The 20488-nt window shown below is 58.4% G+C and overlaps 4 protein-coding genes across 4 annotated transcripts; all 4 read left to right on the top strand.

Moving 5' to 3' along the window:
- Positions 1-209: 209 nt before the first annotated feature.
- LMJF_22_0210 (conserved hypothetical protein) lies at positions 210-4796 on the top strand (the record flags this gene model as incomplete). The annotated part of the gene is made up of 1 exon (XM_001683121.2): positions 210-4796. The coding sequence occupies one exon, from the start codon at positions 210-212 to the stop codon at positions 4794-4796; it is 4587 nt and encodes a 1528-aa protein (XP_001683173.2).
- Positions 4797-6342: 1546 nt separating this feature from the next.
- On the top strand, positions 6343-7689 carry LMJF_22_0190 (conserved hypothetical protein; the record flags this gene model as incomplete). The annotated part of the gene is made up of 1 exon (XM_001683120.1): positions 6343-7689. The coding sequence occupies one exon, from the start codon at positions 6343-6345 to the stop codon at positions 7687-7689; it is 1347 nt and encodes a 448-aa protein (XP_001683172.1).
- A 3479-nt stretch (positions 7690-11168) lies between these two features.
- On the top strand, positions 11169-11951 carry LMJF_22_0180 (conserved hypothetical protein; the record flags this gene model as incomplete). The annotated part of the gene is made up of 1 exon (XM_001683119.1): positions 11169-11951. One exon carries the CDS (start codon positions 11169-11171, stop codon positions 11949-11951), a length of 783 nt encoding a protein of 260 aa, XP_001683171.1.
- Positions 11952-16352: 4401 nt separating this feature from the next.
- LMJF_22_0170 (conserved hypothetical protein) lies at positions 16353-19907 on the top strand (the record flags this gene model as incomplete). Its single annotated transcript, XM_001683118.1, has 1 exon — positions 16353-19907. One exon carries the CDS (start codon positions 16353-16355, stop codon positions 19905-19907), a length of 3555 nt encoding a protein of 1184 aa, XP_001683170.1.
- Positions 19908-20488: the final 581 nt, after the last annotated feature.

Genomic DNA, 20488 nt, shown 5'->3' with positions numbered 1-20488 from the left:
GATGATGTCGGCTTGTAGCTAACCGGTGCACGTACATCGCGCACGTGTGCGTCTTCTCTTTCTTTCCTTGCTGCCTCCCGTCGTGCTGTGGGTGTCTCTGTGGGGCTGTCTGCGCGTCAGCGCGCTCTTTCTGTATCGCGTTTCGCGTTCTTTTGTTTTTGAGCAACTTGCCAACCCCCATCAACGCGCTCACCTCTACGGCAGTCGCGATGCCTCCGCCACACGCAGCAAGGCGTGGGCGCAGCCACAGCGGCGGTGTCAACGTCTCGGAGCGGCAGCCGAACCGCTCTGCCTCACCTCGCAACGGCGGCAACCACAGCAGTCGCCCACGCATCCCCGCAGCGCACGCACATGGCGAGCGGAACGCCTCCGGGGCCAGCCGCGGGCGCGGAACAAATCCGCACAAGTCCGGGGCGCTGCGGCTCAAGAAAGGGCTGACAAAGTACCACGAAAAGAAGTTCCGCGAGCAGCGCGGCCGTCAGCAGACGCATCAGCACAGCGGCGCCTCGCGCATCCACGCGGACCCGGCGCGCAGCGGTAGCAGCAATCAAACTCGCCCCCCCCGCATGGCGAGCTCCAGCCGCACCAAGGATATCGATATCAACCTCGCCGCCAAGGTGTCAGCGGATCTGAGGGAAAGCCTCAACGTCTTCAAGACCCGTCGCGCCAACCAGAGTGTCTTCTGCCAAGACCTCAACAAGCGTCTCTTTCGCTTCGTGCCACCGCCACTCATCCAGCAGCACATGCCCGATTCCGTCTCGTCCTTTCGCACGTACCTGTCGCGGTTCCAGAAGGGCGCGCCGACGATGGTGAGCGCGTTTCTGTCGTGGTACGAGTGGGCCTCCTTTGAAGCCAACAAGGGCAAAACGTTTTCGAAGCCGCAGAGCAGCGGTGCCGGCACAGCGGCCGCGGAGAAGGGCGATGCCGATGAAGAGGCTGCGCCGGTGAAGGGGGAGGCGGCGGCGGACGGGGATGACAAGAAGGCGTCTGGCAGGAAGCTGAGCCAGACGCATCAGGTCATGTCGCAGACATTGAAGGAGCGAGAGCACATGCGGGCATTGCTGCACATGTGCCTGCGCCACAACGCCGAAAAACGCAAGCAGGGCCAACACGCCTTCCTCAACCACCTCAATGCCAAAATGAGTGAGGACGACGTGGACACCCGCAACCTCGAGCGCCTTCGCGGGTCGGCGCACCACTCCGTTCTCTACGCCCTGTCGCGCCTATTGCTCGGCATGGTGACAGACGACTTTGCCATGCTGTGTCTCCACTGTCACGCTTTGTTCCTCGTCATGACGCAGACGACCATTAGCCCCGCCGTCGTGCTGGAGCTGATGGACGAGGAGTTCGCGCTGAGCACGCGCATGAAGGCGGTGAAGCTGCGCCTCGAGTCCCGCTCTTGCCGCCGCGACGGCGAGGACGACGATGGCGGCATCGACCCCGACGATATCAGCGACCCGACCAAGGGCGAGCGCAACCAGCGCCTCATGGCAACTGTGTTCGCACTGGGTGCCGTGGTGGCTTCCCAGAAGCGCCTCAGCCTACCAGAAGCGTCTCAGCTCGCCACGGTGCTCGCCTTCGCCTACGTGGAGCAGAAAGCGACGCGCGTGCTCTCGGCTAACGTTCTGTTCCAAGTGCTGGCGCAGCACAGCGACGTGTATCAGCAGGAGGAGCCGCTGCAGTGGCTGACGTTCGCCTTCTTCCACTACCCCAAGATGGAGTACTTCCGACCGGAGGCGATACAGCTGTTGCTGCGCCTCATGGAAACGGACACGAAGCCGCCGGCGCGCGTACTGCCCGCCACGGTCGAGGAATACCTCACCCTCGACCCGCTCAGCCCCACGACGATGGAACAGATCAGCAACGCTCTGTTCCGCAAGGAGCAGGTGACAGCCTACCACCCTATGGTGCACCCAGTGTGGCACGACATTTTTCAGCTCGTCGTGCGCCGCGTCGCTATGGGTGAGTCGATAAAGGAGCACGTTGGCACGATCCTGCACAACATGATCGTGCCGTACCGCCGTGGTAGCGCTGATGTCCCACGCCGAGCGCTCTTCCAGAACCTGGTGACCGAGCTGGGTTATATCGCGGTGCAGTCCGACGACGCCGAGCAGCGTATGGAAGTGCTGAAGCTGGCGAGCACGCACGTCGGGTACGGCAAGCGCACATCAGCGAAGGCGACACCGATGCAGGAGCTGAAGAAGATGCCCATCTCCGCCCTCCACCGCAAGGTCGAGGACCTCCTCCGTCAGTATGCCATGACTGCCGACTCGGACCCGGCCGCCGTGACGAACCGTACGTGGGTTCTGCGAGAGCTGCGCAACTGTCTCTACGTACCCGTGCGCGAAGGCGTCGACCATGCGTACGTGGACGCGGCGGTGATGCGGCTGCTCGAGTTTGGTCTGTTCCCTCCGCGACACTCGCGCGACACACTCAGTCAGAACCGCTGCATCTACCTCTTCGCCGACGTCTACTCCTTCACCTTCCATGGCCCGCTGACCCGCCCAAAGAGCTCTGTGGCCGCTACGACGATCATCAGTGCTTACCTAGCGGCAGAGGAGAAGTCGAAGACGCGCTACACCACGGCTGTGCAGCATAGCAGTTTCCGTAAGTCGCGCAACCGAGTCGTCGAGGCGCTCGAGGCAGCTGATGAGCAGCGCAGCGTCCTCTTCTATGAACGGGCGGACATGGACATCCTGCTGGTGCTGCTCTTTCTCATGCTCAGCGTCGACGACCCGACGAACAGAGACGCCATGGTGATAGCCAAGAGCGTCATACCTGACTTGGCACAGTTCTACACCGCCGGCACGCTGGAGACGCTTGACCTGTTCCTCGATGCCCTCATGGCCCTCCTCATGCGCACGAGTGCGCCGCTGCACGTGATGCCGCTCATGACGTGTGTACGGCGCATCGCGATGGGCTTCATCCTGAAGTTCGCGAAGTTCATTCGGACGAAGAGCACACTGGACATTCTGCTGGCGCCGCTGAAGGATGCGTACCACACGGACAGCCGGGAGCAGGCCCGCCAGCGCAAGGCAAAGCAGGCGGCCGGGGACGGTGACGGGCAAAGCTCGAGCGACGAGGATGGCGGCGATGCGGGCGCTTCCTCCGACGGAGACAGCGTGGACGGTGACGACGGTGATGAGGCAGCCGAGGGCGGTGTTGGCAGCAGCGAGGACGACGCGAGCAGCTCTGTCGAGGAATCGTCCACGGAAACCGTCTCCGCCACTGCCAGCGACTCGGAGGCGGGGACGTTGGAGGAGGAAGAGGACGACGAGGCCGTGGCGGACGAGGTCACCGACGCGGAGTCGAGCGAGGGCGACGACGAGGGCGCCTTCGAAGAGGAGGAGGCGCCGACGCAGCAGTACATCGACGCGCTGAAAGGCATGGTTGGCGGCATGGACCTGGATCATGTTTACCCCACCGGCACCGCCAGCCAGGAGAAGGCGGACGTGGTGCGTGCCATTCGCCTCGCTACGCGCGTTGGTCTCGCCATGCGCAGCGCCGAGGTGGTGCACGTGTATCAGGTGCTGCTGGCCGTTGCCCGTGAGAACGTGAAGACGGCCGACGACGTCGTCTTCCACAGCGCTGTCTCCTCGCTGGAAATGTTGCTGCTCACCAAGAACCGATACTTCGGCTCCTTTGTGGCGGCGACAGATCTGTTCCAGCTGCTCGGCGACATCCAGAGCTACCTGCGCAAGCTCAGCCGTGTGCTGGTGAGTAAAGACGGCGTTATGGCGAAGGCAGCCGCGGCGGCTCGTCGCCGCCTCATCACGGTCAAGGGCATCGCGCTGCGCGTGTTCCACTTTGTTGCGATGCTGGCCAGCAAGAACCATGCCGGCGAGGAGGTGCGTATTGTTTTGAGCGAGTACTACAAGTCTGTGTTTTGTGACCGCGGCTGGGACACGAAGAAGCTGCTGCCCTCGCTGAAGAAGGACCTCTACCACTACCGCCAAGGCTTTGCCTGGGCGCTGCTTCCTGCCGTGCTTGAGAAGAACGAGGAGGTGCTTCCCTTGGAAGGCCCGCAGCGCGTACGCGTCTTCACCGGCTGCTGTGTCTTTGTCGAGGCGATGCTGCCGCGGCTCAGCGGGCTGCCCGGCGAGCTGAAGCGCAGCGCTAGCGCCGCCATCTGCGGTTTCGTGCAGTCTGTCCCAGTGGCGCAGGTCTTTGCCATGAAGCACACCCTTCCGTACAACTACCTGCACATGGTGAAGATGGTATTGCAGTACAACAGTCGCGTGCAACTCGACACCGCATGGGTCGCGTCCGCGGTGATCGTGCCGGCGGTGGACGACGACGACATTTTGCTGTCCGCCGCCTCCATTCGGCTGCTGGGCGCGATGGAGCGCATGTTGGGCCTCACCCCGCGTGCGAGAGAGACAAAGGCACCGTCGCCGGTGAAGCTGCTGTATGAGCAGTTCGCGAAGCGGGGTGCGAAGGCGAAGAGCGATTTCTACCGCCGCGCGAAGAAGGTGCGCAGCCGTGTTCTCAAGGCCCTGCTGGCGCACCGCAACGACGACCCGACAGACGAGGAGCGGTCAGCGAAGCGGCGGCGCAAGGAGGAGCTGAAGATCGAGGATCGCCTGCAGCGTCAGGTTCTTCGCAGCGCCCGCACCGAAGCTCTCACGAAGGAGGAACGAGAGGAGAAGCGCAAGCGCATCATGATGGCGAAGCAGGAGCGCATTGCCAAGAATCGCGAGCGCAAGCGTCGCCTACACGAGGCCCGCCAGCGCTCGTTTGAAAAATGGCGCCAAGCGAAACTCGCGGCAGCCTCGCAGGTGACCGAGGACGATTAAGCAACGCAACTGCAGCCGGGCACCGCAGCCAAGGAGGGCAGGTGGGTCTGCTGCTGCTGCGCTTACGTGGTAGTCGTGAGAGGCCCCGGGCGTTCTTCTTTTCTTCTGGTCTGGCTTCCGGCTTGCGTTGCTGTTTGCTCGGAAGGCAGGCGGCCATAGCCGTTTCGAAGGTCGCACCCGTCACCTTCTCCTTCCCCACCCCCTCGCCTCCCCTCCCCTCGCCTCGCCTTTTGCATAGCCCTGTCTGTGCTCGAGCCTTGTCTTTTTGTATGTGTCGAGTAACGGTGTTAAGCATGTTTCTGTTCTCAGTGTTCCACTCTCTTCTCTTTCCCTCCCCTCCCCCTCCTCCGCGCTCCGTTGTTGAGCTTCGTGTTCGTGGGTGTTCGTGTGTTTGGTGAGGGCGACCGGTGGTCGTGTTGACGATGATGATGCGCATACTTCTCTGTGTGTGTGTGCGCGCTGGGTCGTTTCCGTTTTCTTTCTTTTTCTCCACTAAACCGGCGTTTAATTGTAGGATTGTGTGTGTGTGTGTGTGTGTGTGTGTGTGTGTGTGTGTGCGGTAGCGCTGCCTGTGTGCTCTGCGCGTGCACGCTTCCCTGCCTCGCCCACCTTGATCGATGTGATGGTGCACAAAGATGCGTGCATAAATACTCACGCAGACGGAGGTACACGACCTCTCCCCCTCTCTCGGTGGCCTCTCGCTCTAAAACAGAAGCAGAGCAGTATAAAGTGTCACCAAAAAAGGAAAGCAGCAGCGCTCCTCAGCGCAGGTGACAGTTACACCGACGCGGTCGCGCTTGGCGGCACCGTCACCGGGCTTTCAAGCCGGCGACGACGAACTCCCCTTCCTTGTCTTCGCGCGCTTGTCTGTCGCTTGTCTCCATGGGTGTGAGAGACATCATATTCTGGGCACCTGCAGCTGCTGCCGCTGCCGCCTCCGTGAACACCCACCGACACCGAGATGCGGCGTGATCTGCAGCATGCCTCTGCGCTTCGCAACGCGTTGCCCATACCTTCATCTCTCTATTTCTCTATGCAGTGCCTCCACCTCCTACTCGTCTTCCCCTTTTCTTTCTGCCGCTCTTCTACACCACATCACCAAAAACGCACACGCGCACGCGTATGTTCATCTGCAGGATGCTGTGGGGGCCTAGTTATTCTCTAATCACTTGTGTCTGCTGATTTCTCTTGCTCAACGTTGACCTGTTGCTCGGGCGTGTTTCCCCGTCTCCGTTTTTGCGCTCCGTTGTAGGAGGGAGAGGGGGTCGCCAAGCTGGTCGTCAGAGAGCAGCTCTGTGAGTGTGTGCGCCTTGTTGCGTGTGGGTGGGTGTCCTCTCCTTGTCGCCGACACCAGACGCCACACTTACCTGCGGCAGCACCCCTATTGTTTCCCTTCGACGTTTCACGCACGTTCTTCCCGCCCTCGAGCACCGTCTTGGCTGCAGGGTGGCTGCGGCGTCGCGTGTGTTGCCGCCTCCCGCGCGCTCATGCTCGCCCCCTCCCTTTCATCCCCCTCCCCACGGCTAGCCTGTTACGCCGCTGCAGGATGGCCAAGTATTTTGTGCCGGACACCACATTTGGCTTGGACGCCGAATGCGCTGTGTGCTGTTGCCTCTGGACGGACCCGGTGGAGATCAGCGAGTGCCAGCATATCTTCTGCCGTGGCTGCGTAGAGGGGCTCGAGACATGCCCCGTGTGCTGCGGGCCTGTCACGCGTCTCGACACACCCGGCAAGTTCATCCTGCGACTGCTGCAGCGCACGCAGGGGTCGTGTAGTGCGTGTCTGTGGAAGGGCACATACAGCGACTTTAAAGAGAAGCATTTCGAGTGCCTCGAAGCGGACGAGGTGCAGTCCAGCGACGAGGGCAAGATCCTGGCGACGACGGAGTGTGTGGCAATGCGGGAGTATTACCTAGAAGGCAGCGGCGCCAAACCTGAAGGATCGGCGCCCTCGCCCGCCGCCGTGGACTCGTTCCTCGTGCATCCCGTGGCGGCAGTCAACGCCGGCAGCCCTCATGCGCAGCCCTTTGCTGACGCCACGAACAACGGCGCTCCCGTCGCCGACGCTCACCTCACGTGCGAGCAGCGTGCACAGTGGCGGCAGTCGCTGACCTCAACGGCGCGGGACTATGGAATGTCGGATAGAGAGTACCGCGAGCTGATGGAGTGTTTTCCCGACTTTGCCGTCCCTGTCCCCGATAGAGGCATGGCGCCAGAGCTGCGCTGGCGCGGCGCGTGCCGACTCCTGCGCTTCTTAAACTACCCCAACCATCCAGACGACGTGAAAAACCTCTTCGAGATGGCAGACCGAGACGCCCTGACGGAGTCGGTGCCGTTTCATGTGCTGTGTCTGTGGCTCATGTTGAACCGACGAAACCCAGCGCAGTGGTACCACATGACAGCAGAGCCGTACGAGCAGTTCCTGAAGGTAGCACAGCTGCTGGATGTGGAGGCGACCGGGCTCTTTCAGCTGGATCAGTGCCGCATCCTCGCGGAGCAGTACTTTGAACGCGACGTGTGCGACGCTGAGTGGCTGCGTATCAAGCGCCTGCTGCGCAGCAAGGACGCAGAAATTCGGCAATCCTTCCTCAGTAGTGCCAATCGTCGTCGCGTCAACCTCGACGAAAGTTTCGCCCTCCCCTCCGCCAAGCTGCCCTTACATGACGTGCTGTGTGCCTTCACCCGTCACGTAGACGCGCTGAAGAAGGAGCAGCAGCAGCAGTCGGAGGCGGAGCGGGTGCAGGCGGACTACGTGCGTCGCATCAAGCGCATCGTAGACTTCTACGAGCCGGACGCGGTGAACCAGCTGGATGCCACTCTGCAGAAGTTCACTGGAGAAGAAGAAAGCCTCCTGATGACGCTGACTGCGATGTACGGCCCAGAACCCCCCTGATGAGCCGCCATTGTGGAGAAAGACGGTGCAGGACGGGAGGGGTGGGAGCGCGCCGCCGTACGGCAGAGGATCCGCGGAGCATGTCACCATGGGCGAAGCAGACTAAAGTTGCGTGCAGTGTGCTGCTGACGGTGGAGGTGAGTGTATTGGCGGCGTGGGCCAAGCAAGTTTTGTCGAGGCGCACGTCACCACATGCGAATACACAGACGCGCGCGCACACACGTCTTTAGGTGTATCGATGTAGGTGTGTGTTGCACGTAGGCTTGCTCTGCAGACGGATTCTGAAGCGCGCGAGCAAGGGCAGCGAAGCGACTGGGCGGTGAGAGAAACGGATGTGTGCCGTGTGGTGGGGGCGCACACGCTGAGGGAAAACGAATGAAAGGCAGTGCGGATGTGGACACAGCGACAACCAGCTGCCCCTCGCTAAAAGGGTGTATGAGCTGTTTAGTTGTTCTTCTCTTTGATTGTGTATTTGTGTGTATATATCGCGGTTGACGGCAGGCCTCGGACAGGGAGCGCTGACGACAAAATATCGCTCGCGCTCTTCCTCTGACCCTAGTGCTGCCTGCTCCTCGGCCAACACGCGAGGGTGCGCCACGCCGTGCGGACTGACTTTCATGTGGTTGTCGCCTTGCCTCTGTACACATTCCTCGGGACACAACAGTTCGGCGAGATCGGGAGGCGGCCGACGATCGGTTCTGCTTTCCGTTGTCCGGTGGAAGCGGTGCCTTTTCTCGACCTGTGAGTGTGGCTCCTCCTTTGCGCATGTTCTCTGAGAAAAGGGGCCCCTTTCTCCCTCTCTTGTTGTTTGCACTGTCCACGCCTTCAGAGTAAGCCCCGCCCATCCGACCCCACCCCCCGCCCTTCATGTCCCCAGCCACTGAGACAGAGAGCTGCAAATGCAGGCGGCCCCGTGCTCTTGCCAGCACTCAGCAAAGGCATATATACACCCATCTGTGCTCGTGTGTGGGGGCCGCGCTCTATTCCTGTCGGTGCGGCCCTCGGTGTGTAGGCTGGGGACGGCTGCACACACGCCGGAAGTCGGATCGATGGAGGCAACATGCGCTGACACGCTCACGGCCTCAGTACGACGTTCTTCTTTGTTCCAGTTCGCCCCCCCCCTTCTCTCTCACTTTCTCGCTCATTTTTGCTCACCAACGGCAGTTGTACATGTGTGCGGGGGAAGGGTGAGGGGCCCTCGGTGTGTGAAGGAGCAGTGTGTGTGTGTGTGGGGGGGGGGTCAGTGAGTAACGGTGCAGCAGACGATTTTCTCGTCCCTTTTGTTTTCTGTTAGGTCGACGTTTCTTTTTTTTTTTGCTCTCTTCTTTGTGAGCCTTGTCCACTCCAACCACACGAACACATGTTTCATGTAACTCCTTTGCACTTTTTCTTTTCCATTGTTCAGGCGATGATAGCATATGTCTCTCTTGCTCTGCCCTTGTGTGTCTGTGAGAGCGTGTGTCTCCGGGTATCGGAGTGTAGATGTGTGCGCCAGGGGGAGGTGATCTGCACGAGAACAGAGACACTGAGAGACAGACAGCTCATCGCTCGTTTTCGTGTTTCCCTCGTTGCCGCTGATGCTGCTGCCTCTGGGTGCTGCCGCCTTCTTGCGCGACAACTACGTTCTCTTCTTATTGTTCGTTTATGGTTAGTCATCGAGGAGCCCTACCTCACCCGCTTGCCCCAGCCCTCTCGCTCGCCTCGCCCTTTCGTGCACTCCCACCCACCCCCTCTCGGCTCAATCCGTATCGGGTCTTTTCTTCGGCTTCTCACTCTGCCTTCACTGCTCTTACACCTACGCACACACATCCGAACAAGCGCAGACGCGTGCGCCTCATCTTTACAGAATGGTGCCATGTCACGTGAAGGTCAAGAGGCTGCTGGAGAAAGGGAGGAGGATGTGCTTGTGCATTTCTCTCTGCGTTCGCTTTTTTTTTGTCGGACACTTTCTTTTGGTCATGTTTGTCTGCCTGCCCATATCTGCCCCATCACGCGTGCGTCCTCACTCTTTCCTCAGACACACAGGTGCGAGTGTGCTGTTGCGTTGTCTGCACTGTCGCGCGCGCATGCAGACACGCACTCGCGCGCTCTCTCTGACTGTTTCGCTGTTGTCTTCTTCGCTTGCCGACGGTGTGTTCTGTTATTATGTGTGTATGTGTGTCGTGCGTGGGTGGGCGGGTTTGTTTCCTGCCCCTCCCCCCGCCTCTCTCTCGCCCTGTTTCCCTGACGCCTGTGAAGTCATCTTCACCTCATTTTTTGTTTACGTCCGCCTCTTTTATGCTTCGCTCCTGTCTCCCCCTCGCATCGTTTTTTTATCGCTAGCTTACTTTGCGCTCCTCCCGTCTTCCATGTGGATGTGGAGGGTCAGGCGGTGGTCTCGCTGGCACCGCTTTGCCTGACCTTCCCCGGGTGGTTTGCAGACCGCGCCCGCACTCCTCGTCCGCAATTTCGTGCTCTTGCTCCTTTCGTCTTTGGATCTCTTCTGTGGTGGACACCCGATGTATCTGAGCATGGCAGTCCACTCATGCTCCACAGCGAAGCTTCACATCCAAATCTACGCCATCACCGATCCGTGCACACATTAGAAAAAAAAAGAAAGCGACAACAAACCTCGTGAACAAGCTTCAGAAGGAAGCACCTTCCTGATCGACGCATGTGTCGGCCTAGCGACGAAGACCTCGTCTCGACCCGATCAGCGACACGGGACTAAATCGCAAAAGTGAACACGAATCCCGCGCGTGCGCCAATATCCACCCTTCGCCGCGGTTGCCTGTTGCAGCGTCCTCTCTGGCGCACCCACACCGAAACTTTTTCTGTTCCCCACTCCTCTCTCTTCTTCCCTCTATGCGCGGCTGCTTCGCTTCTTTTCGTTTCCAACGCATACGCCATTGTACAAATCTCAGATGTGCGCCACGTTATTACGACTCTGCCCCTCCCTCTATCCCGCCCTCTTTCTCTTTTCTCACGATTTCAGATCCACCAGCGACACGCACAAGACCAGCTCGACTCCCTCGCCCACCCCCACGACACGGTGCATCTCCGCTTGCCAGTCTGCCGTTGCTGTCACTCTCTTCCCCTCTCTTCATACATCCACACCCACGCTGCGCCCTTATTCCTCGTGCATTTCCTCTTTTTTGTTTTCGTTCGGTGATTTCATCTTTGCCTCTTCGTCTTTTCGCCACGTCTCTCTCTCTCTCTCTCTCTCTCTTTTTTTGCGTCTCGCACACCTCACACATTCCCCTCGTTCCCCGCTACCCGCACAGCTTAGCAGCCCTTGGCCGTCATCGTACGCGTGGCACTGGCTGAGGTGATTTTGGCGCTCTCTTAGTTATCAGTCGTCTGCTTGGTTGGTTGGTTGGCGGCTGGGCTAACTTCTTCGCCGGTCCCCCAACCCGTCGTGACGGTGCTCTGGACCTCTTCCGAGACGGGCGCGGAAAAGCCGCAACGTAACACAACCAGCAACAACACGTCACGATACAATGCCTCGCACGCGTGATACCCGCCAGCCGGTAGAGGAAGTGGTCGATGGAATGCATGGTGTTGCCTCGCAGGTGCACGTCAATGTAAACGAAGCGGCACAGAATGCTCAGAAGACCATCTCGGACGCCGCGGCGACCATGCAGAACGCCCCCGACGCCGCCCAGAATGGCGTGCAGAACGCAATGAGCACGGTGCAGTCCTACGTGCATGAGGGGCAGCGGTTCGCTTCGGAGCACAAGGCGCAGCTGCAGGAGGCTGTAAAGAAGGCTGTGAATGCCGCGCACGGGTACGTCGAAGATGCCCGGAAGAAGGCTGACCCGTACGTGGAGAGCGCGAAGGCGAAAGTGGATTCGGCCAGGGCCTCCGTCGAGAACGCGCGCCACTCTGCTCAGAACGCTGTGGACAACGCCAAGGAGCAGGTGACCGCTGTGCGCACCAAGGTGACGGTCAAGACGCAGCCGTACGTGAGCAACTACCAAGAGTTCGATGTCACCAAGACGGCGGCCTTTCATGTGCTCACCCACGTCATCAGCGGCTTGCTGTACATAGTCTGGCGCTTGACACAGTTGATTCCGTCGGCTCAGCACATGATTACCGTCATTCAAAAAAAGGAGGCGGATGCGGCGGTGGCGCAGAACTGTGCGACGGTGATGCAGAAAGTGCCGGTTGTGGGCCCGCGAGCTGTCGAGGTGGCCACGATCGCTTTCAACAACGTGTGCACTGACCTCAACGAGCAGATTTCGCAATACGCCACTGCGACGCAGCGTCCGAAGACTGCGTAGGCTCCCGCTCCCACGTGTGGCAACCCTCCACTTTTTCCATTCCCTCCGCCCCTTGTGCTTCGGCGCCGATGTATCGTTGTGCACTGATACATACGCAAACACACACACGCACACTGGTGGGCTCATTCCCTCTGTGTGCGGTCTCTGTCCCTCCGCCACTACACAGGCACAAACCTCTCTATTCCGGTAGTCTCTCGGGCTGCGAATTATTCGTCTTGGTGTTACTGGTGTCGTATCACCACCCCTCTCCTGCCTTGGTCCGTGTTACGGCAGGTGTTTCTGTTTCTCTCCATTTGCCTTTCAATGTCGCTCTCTCTCTCTACGGTGTTCTCTCCAGTGCCGTAACGGAGCACGTTGTCCTTCGGTTGTTTTGCTGTCATGAGGCGTGTTTGTGGACCCTTTTTTTTTCGGTTGTGCTTGTCCGACTTTTTTCCTGCTTCAGTTCGCTCTCTGTGCCTGTGGCAATGCCGCCGCCGCCTCCGCCTTCACCCACACATACGCCCACTCACCTGTAGGCAGGCTTTGAGCGTCTCCTGCGCGCTGCAGGCGTCTGCGTGTCTCATACAACGCAGCCCTCTCCCTATTGCTCTTATCTATCTCTCTCCCCCTTGCAACGTTCCCTCAGCCTTCCGCCTCCTTTCCTTTTCCCGAGCCCGTGGCGGTACTCACGCATGCGTGCATGCACGTCTGTGAACCCAGTGCCGTTCTGTGTTCTCTGCTAGAGGCCGCACCGGTACAGAAATACGAATAGCTGCAACGCGATGGAAGCGGTGAGAGCGGTGAAGAGGTACGGCGCCGTGGCAGGGATAAGCGGATGCATGTGTATGTGTGCTCTACCGCGCTGACGCAGGTACACATTTTCAGCTTCGTTTATTTTTTTTTTTGCTTTCTTTCAATATCTATAGCGGCTGCCGCCCCCCCCCCTCCCCCTCTCTCTCTGCCCCTTTTCTGTGCAGCTGCTCCTTCCTTCACCACCCCTTACCGTCCGTCTCCCAAGCTGTGTGTGCATGTGCGCGTGTATGCCTTTCCTTGTTTGTTGGAGCGTAGGAACACACACACACACACACACACACACACACACACACTACGCTGACAGCGTGTGTGAGTCGTGGAAGAGAGAAAGCAGAGGAAAGCGAACGAGGTGGACGTGCTCGGTGGGCAAGTGTGGGGGATGCAACGCAACCTGGTCACACCCCCACCTGCGCAGCGAGTGATTCACCCTTGTTATATATATATTATATATATATATATATATATGTATTGCTTGGGAAGGCGTTTGGTTTCACAGTTGCAATCGCGCACGTTGGGGAGGAGTTTATCTGCTGGTCTCTATCTCCCAGTATGTTCGCTATTTGTATGACGGCTCCTATGTGAGTCGCACCGCTGAACCGGGGCTTGTCGGATAGAGCGTTGAGTCACCCTGTCGCGGGATGCCGGCGTCTTCTTCCTTTCTTTTTTCTTTCTGCTCACTCTTCTCTAGATCGACGCGTGTTCGTCTTCGCGCATACGTCTGTAGTGATGACGGACACGGAGATAACCAGGCATGGTGAGCATCTCTTCCTTTTTTTGTTGTTTAAGCTTTTCTCTGTTTTGCTCTCGTCGAAGTAGTGGTGGTGGCCTCCGTGGCAGCGTCTGTGTGTCTGTGTGTGGGAGGGGAAGGTGTGTGTGTGTGTGTGTGTGTGTGTATCAGCCGTTCGTCGCTTCATGACACCAGTCTTTTTTCATGGTCCTCTGCGGTTTGTCGGGCGCTTTTTTTTTGTTCCAGAAATCAATTTTTTTTTCTCAACCTTCTCTCTCCTCGCGGCTCTCGTCCTCCGCCCCCCCCCCATCCCCCTCCCCCTCCCACACACACACACACACACACCTTCCCCTTCCACACACAAATCTGTCCTTTTCATCCTATACGTATATACCTCTCTCTCGCTCTCTATATATGTAACCCACAAGCAGAAGCGTGCGCGCATCTGCCTGGCTGCCCACTACCTCACCCTCCCTCTTCCCGGAACGCACAAGCACGCACTCGCTCACCTGTGGTAGTCGCGCGGAAACATACAGAAGAATGTATCCGCGGAGCAGGAAGGGGAGAGGGGGATGTGGTGAACAGCCCTCATGCATCTCTCGCTCATAGGCGCCACGGTCCTCGCTGCAAACATCGGCACCCTTGCGTCCCCCCTTTTACATCCTTTCTTCTCGCCTTTCCTCGAAGCCACTGCAGCGTAAGCGTGAGTTTTCTCCTGTTGTGCGTGTGTGTGGAGCCGCGGTGCTGTTCTTCCTTCCTTTTATTTTCGCTGCGTTGATGGCAACCCTCTTGTTTTTGCCTCCCACCCCTCAAGTGCACCTCTCGCTCTCTCTCTCTGGCTCTCTTTGCTTTTTTTTTTCGTTGCTTCCTTGTCCGTGCACTTGTGGTCAGTGGAACTTCTTCGTGAGTGTCAGGGATGCTGAGCACCGGCTCGGCTCGACTCAGCCGACTGCTCTCCTCCATCCTCCTTGCGGAGGAGTTTGTTCTCAGCGGTTCGTCGTTTGTTGTTGTTCTTTCACTATCGCTCGTCGTGTCTTTGTGATTTTGGTGTCCCTGTGGGGGGCGTGCCTGTGCACGTGTTTGTTTCCGCGTCAGAGTGTCTGTGTCTGTTTTCATTCGTTTCTTTCCGTTATGTTGAGAACAGGAGAGAAAGAGAGAGACGGAGAGGCACTCGAGTAAGGCCGTTGAGTCTGCATTATCGGATAGAAGAACCCCAGAATCACTCACACACAGACGCACGCAAGCACACACAAGGATCAGAACACCATTTTTTTTTCCGCTACCCTGCATTGCCGCTCTGCCCCTCCCACACATGCATGCACAGCCCCTCCTCCTCTGCGACTCGTGTCTTTCGCCGCTTCTTTAACGTTATCGTTGAGAATAAGTTGTGAGGCATTTAAAAAAACGGACAGACATTCTTTCTTGTTGCCCTGAGCGTTGGCGTCTCAGTCCAGTACGCGTATGTTGATGTGTGTGTTGTTTGCTTCTCCCTTCCTCTACCCTTTATTTCCCCTGACTCCCGGCTACAGCCTGTTCTCTTTTCGGTTGTTGTCTCATTGCTGCCTCTCCTGTTCCATCGGTCCTCTTCCCTCCTCTCTTTCTCTTTGTGCGGGTGAGTGAGCTTAGGTGTCTGTCGGCTTTCCTTTCGCATCGGCGGATTGCACAAAACCTCACAGGGCCACTCGCGCCTGCCTTTCTCCTCCCTCTTCCTAATCTTCCCCGCGGTGTGTCTCCCACCGCCTTCTCCCTCCTTTCGCTTACACACAGCGCGCACGCACACAGTCATGACCATGCCCACTCACACACTGGAATGCATGCATCAAGTAGAGAGACATTGCGCCTCAACGTTCACAGGCGCGCCCAACCAGTATTTGGCTGGAGAACTGGGTGGGGCAGGTGATGCGCAGGAGTTCTCACGCCAAAACAAGCAAGGAGATGAAAAAGATATAATGCTTATACATATATGTATGTGTATGTATATATATATATATGGAAAGAGAGCGGCATACATAAATATATATCTACCGTGGCTGTCTATCAGCGTTTTTTTTCTGTGTGTTTGTGTGTCTGTGTCTGTTTGTTTAGCCACGGCGCTCTCTAACGCAGCTCTACAAGCGCGAGAAAGGAAAACGACAAGTCTCCCTCCTAAGGATGCAAACACATACGAAAAGAAGAAATGACGAAGAACACCGCGTGAGAGGAGGGAGGGGAGGGAGGGCGTGGGCAAAAGGATAAGGACGCCGAACAGGGTGCGGTGCACTTCGGTCCCCGTGTACTCTGTCTACGTGCGCAAGCTCCTTCACTGCTCGGTCGGCACCCCTCTCCATTTTGTTGTTGGTTTTTTCCTTTGTTGCGGAGGTAGCCAAGGCTGATTCAGATGAGTCGTAGATGTCTTGGTGATGGTGTGTGTGTGTGTGTGTGTGTGTGCGATTACGTGCACTCGTTTTCAATGCGTCTTGTGCACACACGCTCCTTGCACCATGCGTATGCCACCCTTCTTTAGCTTCATGTGATCCACCGCTTTCTTTTCTCCCAATTTTTTTTTGCACCTTTGCATATCTTTGTGAGGCACATCTCCGAGGTTGCGGGCAGTGCACGCACGTGACACTTGAGCGACATTAGCCACGATCGGTTTGGTGGTGACCTGTCTCCTTTTTCTTTGTTGTTCTCGGTGTTGTGGTGATACTCGTCATAGAGGCACTCCGAAACAAACTCCTGCACACCCATAAAGCACACGCACGCACGGCATAGATATCTGTGGAGTCCTTTTTTTGTTACCGCAACTGCTTCGTCCTCCATTTTCGGTCGCGATTTCTCTAAAACACACATACATACGCACAGACACGTACACGCCGCACGAGTGGTCTCGACGTACTGTACCAATGACCGACGGCTCTTACTCTTACACCGGTTCCTACACCGGCGACTACTCGTACTCGTACTCGTACAGCTATTCGGATGGCACCGGCTCCTATACCGACAGCACCGCTGAAAAGTCGCAGGGCCGCGTGCCGAGAGCGGCTCCCGCCGCTAAAAACACACAGAGCAAGAAGATGCCTTCTCCATCAAAGCCCGAGCCTACGAAAAACGTGGAATCTGAAGAGAGCTACAGCTACAGCTACAGCGCCCCCTCTTCGCCGAACGAGGGGACAGCCGGCGCGGCAGTACCAGCTGCGGTCAACAGTGCGAGCAAACAGAAGCGGCCGACGAATGCAAACGAGAGCGATGATAGATCGTATAGTTACTCCTACACGGATGGCGACGACTCGTACAGCTACAGCTACTCCGACAGCAAGGCAGGGACCGCCTCACCACCCGCGCTGAGGGCACCCAAGGTAGAGGTGGCAGGGGCAGGGCAACAGCACACCACACCAGCGGCAGGACATGCCGATAGGTCCGCAGGTGCCACCCCGCCACCGGTGACGTCGACTGCCGCAGCTGCCACCAACGTGGCGTCCACGGGGTCGTACTCGTACTCGTACTTGGACTCGGACGATGACGACGGCTCGTATACCTACAGCTACAGCTACAGCAACGAGGGAGACTACACGGACGACTCCCACTACTACTCGGACGGCTCGTACTACTATTCCAACGGCTCGTACTACTACTCAGGCGGCTCCTCCTACTACTCGGACAGCTCATACTACTACTCGGACAGCACCTCCTACTACTCGGACGGCTCATACTACTACTCGGACGGCTCGTTCTACTACTCAGACACCTATTCGTATACCGGAGACAGCAGCTATTACTACTCGTATTCCTCCTCTGTTACTTCCGGAGAGCAGAGAGGGAGACGGGGCAAGCCGGGTGCCGAGACGGCGTCGGGCTCATCGGACTACTACTACAGCTACAGCAGCGACTACGCAGACTTGTCCGACTCCTACTACTACAGCTCGTCGTACACCGGCGAAGACAGCTACTACGACTACTCGTATCCGTCCTACAGCTATTCCTCCTACACGGATAGTGAAGGCATCCATCACCACGCCGTGGACAGAGCAAAGCGCCGCGAAGCAGCGGGGGGCAGCGGCACGTCATCCTACACGTACAGCGCGACAAGCAAGTCGCCCACCTCTACATCATCGTACGCGTACGGCAGCTTTGCCGCGTTCCTACTGTCGGAGAGCAGAACGGCTGCGCAGCGGGAACTTCTGGTGCTGCGTGCTCCCGTAAAGGACGTGCCGCACCCGCCGCAGGCGCCGAATCGCTGCTTTGTTGTCTTCAAAACCACCGAGGACGCGGTGTGGGCGTTCCTCCAGAGGCTTATGGCGGTGCAGAAACTCTACGAAGAGCGGCGCGCAGCAGCTGCTGGCCAGGTTGTCGCACCCATCTCTTTTATGGAGTGCGCGAAGTCACCGTCGCTGTGTGCAGCAGGGACATTCGGCAGCGAGGCAGCGGAACAGGAAGACACGGTCACCCCGTTCATTCCGACAAAGGACGGCTGCTTTAGTGAGCGCTCCATGCGCATCGCGTTTCGCGTGCTGCGACTGAACCACCTCGAGCGTCGCGAGGCACTGAAGAACGCGCTGCTACCGCTGCCGATGGAGGTTATGTTAGACATCTTCAGCACTTGTGTGGCAGCGCGAGCGAAGGAGCATGTGGTGCAGGCTTTTTTGGCACACGATACTTACCATAGCGGCGAGATGTCGCTGACGCAGCTCTGCGCGCTGCTGCGCCGACTCGGGCTCGGCACGAGTCCGATCATCGAAGGCCACCGAATTAGTATTGGTGTGTCCACGGAAGGCGCCCTGGAGATGGTGGTAAACGTCGAGCAAGTGGTTCAGTCAGGCGCCCCCGCTGCGCCGGTGTCCGCCAAGTCACAGAAGCCGGTGAATTGGGAGGTGACTCCCGTCCACGTCCTACGCATCATCCGACAGAGTGCTGCCAGGAACGAATCGGCGCCAGTGCGCTGGAAGAACAGCAGGCTCTACATGGGACGCCACGCCATTGTGTGCAATGTCACTACGAAGGCCCTGTTCCAGCGACTCAAGACGTATATCGAGGCCGCCACGCACCTTTGCGTGCTCGCCAAGGTGTTCTCCATCAAGGACGCTGCGAAGGGAACGCTGACAGTGCAGTACCCGCAGTTCATCCGCAGTGTGCTGCTAGCAGAACCTTCCGCGCACTATCACGCCGACACCGCTGCGTGGGCGGCGCCGCGCAAGCTGCTGTACATTGAAAACGTCTTCCGTGCTGTATTCCACCCGTTTGGGGTGCTGCGCGCCTACGCGGCCGGCCGGCCCGTTCCCCGCTACCACCGTGACTGGGCCCTGGAGTCGACGCTCTACTCGACAAAAGACACGGAAGAGAAGCGCCGCCGAAACGTGGTGCCCGGCATCGGCACCGACATGCGCCTTATGCCTGACCCGTCCTCCCGTCCGGCTGATGAGGTGCAGCTGTCGTTTGTTCTGCAGAAAGTTCGTGTTCCGGCACAGCTGCCGCGATACGCCCGGTGCTTCTGTCTTGTGAGCGCGGTCACTCCCGCGAACGTGTTTCTGCCGGCTGTCGAGGTGCCGGTGCGTCTCATTGTCGCGTCCGCAACGAAGTGCGGCTACTACACGTGGATGCTTCACGATAAGAAGCACAAGAAGCGCGACGCAGTCCTGCAGTTTGCTGGGTCGGCGGTAGATAGAATCTATGTGGAGTGCTGCTACGAGACGCATGACATATGGCCTCCGGAAAACAGTGAGGACACAGCGGCTTCGACGGCGCCGTCGTGCACCACCACCGTGTGGTGTGCGGGCTACGCGGTGTTTGCCGTGAACGGAGCCAGGACGGCGGTGCTGCCGGTCAAGGCAGGGAGTCTGCTGCAGGAGCAGCCGTACTATTCGACTCTGCTGGGTAGCGGCGTCGCCGCTGGGACCGCAGCATCCGCGATGATGATGACGCCTGGGGGAAATTACGCGAAGCTGCAGAACGACTCCTACTGTTGTGCATCCAAGTCTAGTCGGTGCTGCCAGCACAGGTACGCAGCTGATAAGGCACATCAGATTAAGGTGAAGGTGCTCAAGTCCGAGAAGCCCATACCCGGAGCAGAGCGGCTTCCGGCGCGGTACATTGCCTTCCAGCGGCATGTGCCCATGATCTCGCAGCTGCGCGCCGCCGTGGAGCTGGTGGGTAGAGAGACGTCGCACGTTGGGCAAGCCTTCCGCCAGCAGGCGGTCCGCTACATCTTCTCCGTCGCTGCTGACCCTGCGCTGCTGGATCAGCTGTGCGGCCTCTGGAAGTACCGAGAGCGGCACTGGAGCAAGGCAGAGCGCAAGAATGAAGAACACAAGCAGCGCACCCTTCTCTCCTGCGTCGCCGCTCTCTACGCACTCAAGAACTCGTGCGCTGGCAGCCAGGAGATCTTTGCCAAGTCCCTGGAGAAGGGAAAGCCGTTGCAGATGACCATCGACCCTGCGGCACCGATGGTGCCAGTTCGCGTCTAACCTAAGTCTCTTTAGAGCAAGTAGGAGGAGAAGGATCAGGAGGAGGAGTCGCCGCAGGACAGCGGGTGAGTGCTGTGATGCTTGCTGCTTTTTATCGCTCTGCCGCTGCCACTGCACCTATGTCGTCGCTGGCATTCCCGTTGTCTTTCCGTTGACGGGAGCCGAGCCGCACCTCCAACATGACGAGACTCGGGACCGGCGGCAAAGAAGAAGCGAGACGAACACTGCCCCTTAGGTGCATGCATCCTGGTCGCCACTCGCTGGCTTCATCTTTCCCTCCACGCCGAACATGTCACGGAATGCGACATGCACGTATGCAATGTGCGCCGTGTTGTGTGTGCGGCCATGCAGGCGTGGTGCTCTAACATGCGTAGAAAGGTCTCTACACACGCACACATATATACATACACGTACCAACAGACGAGAACACCGTAGACATGCTCTTGTCGTCATGAAACGGTGATAATACGATGCCGACTGGCGTGTCTGTGTAGTGCTCGCTGCCCCCCCCGCCGCCTTCTTTTGCTGTACTTCTCGCACTTCATGCTGCCTGCGATTCTTTTCGTCTCGTTTTTTTTTTG

This window comes from Leishmania major, chromosome 22 (assembly GCF_000002725.2).
Source record: "Leishmania major strain Friedlin complete genome, chromosome 22".
Lineage (NCBI taxonomy): Eukaryota > Euglenozoa > Kinetoplastea > Trypanosomatida > Trypanosomatidae > Leishmania > Leishmania major.
The sequence above is the reverse complement of the archived record's forward strand: the minus strand, read 5'-3'. Positions and strand labels throughout refer to the sequence as shown.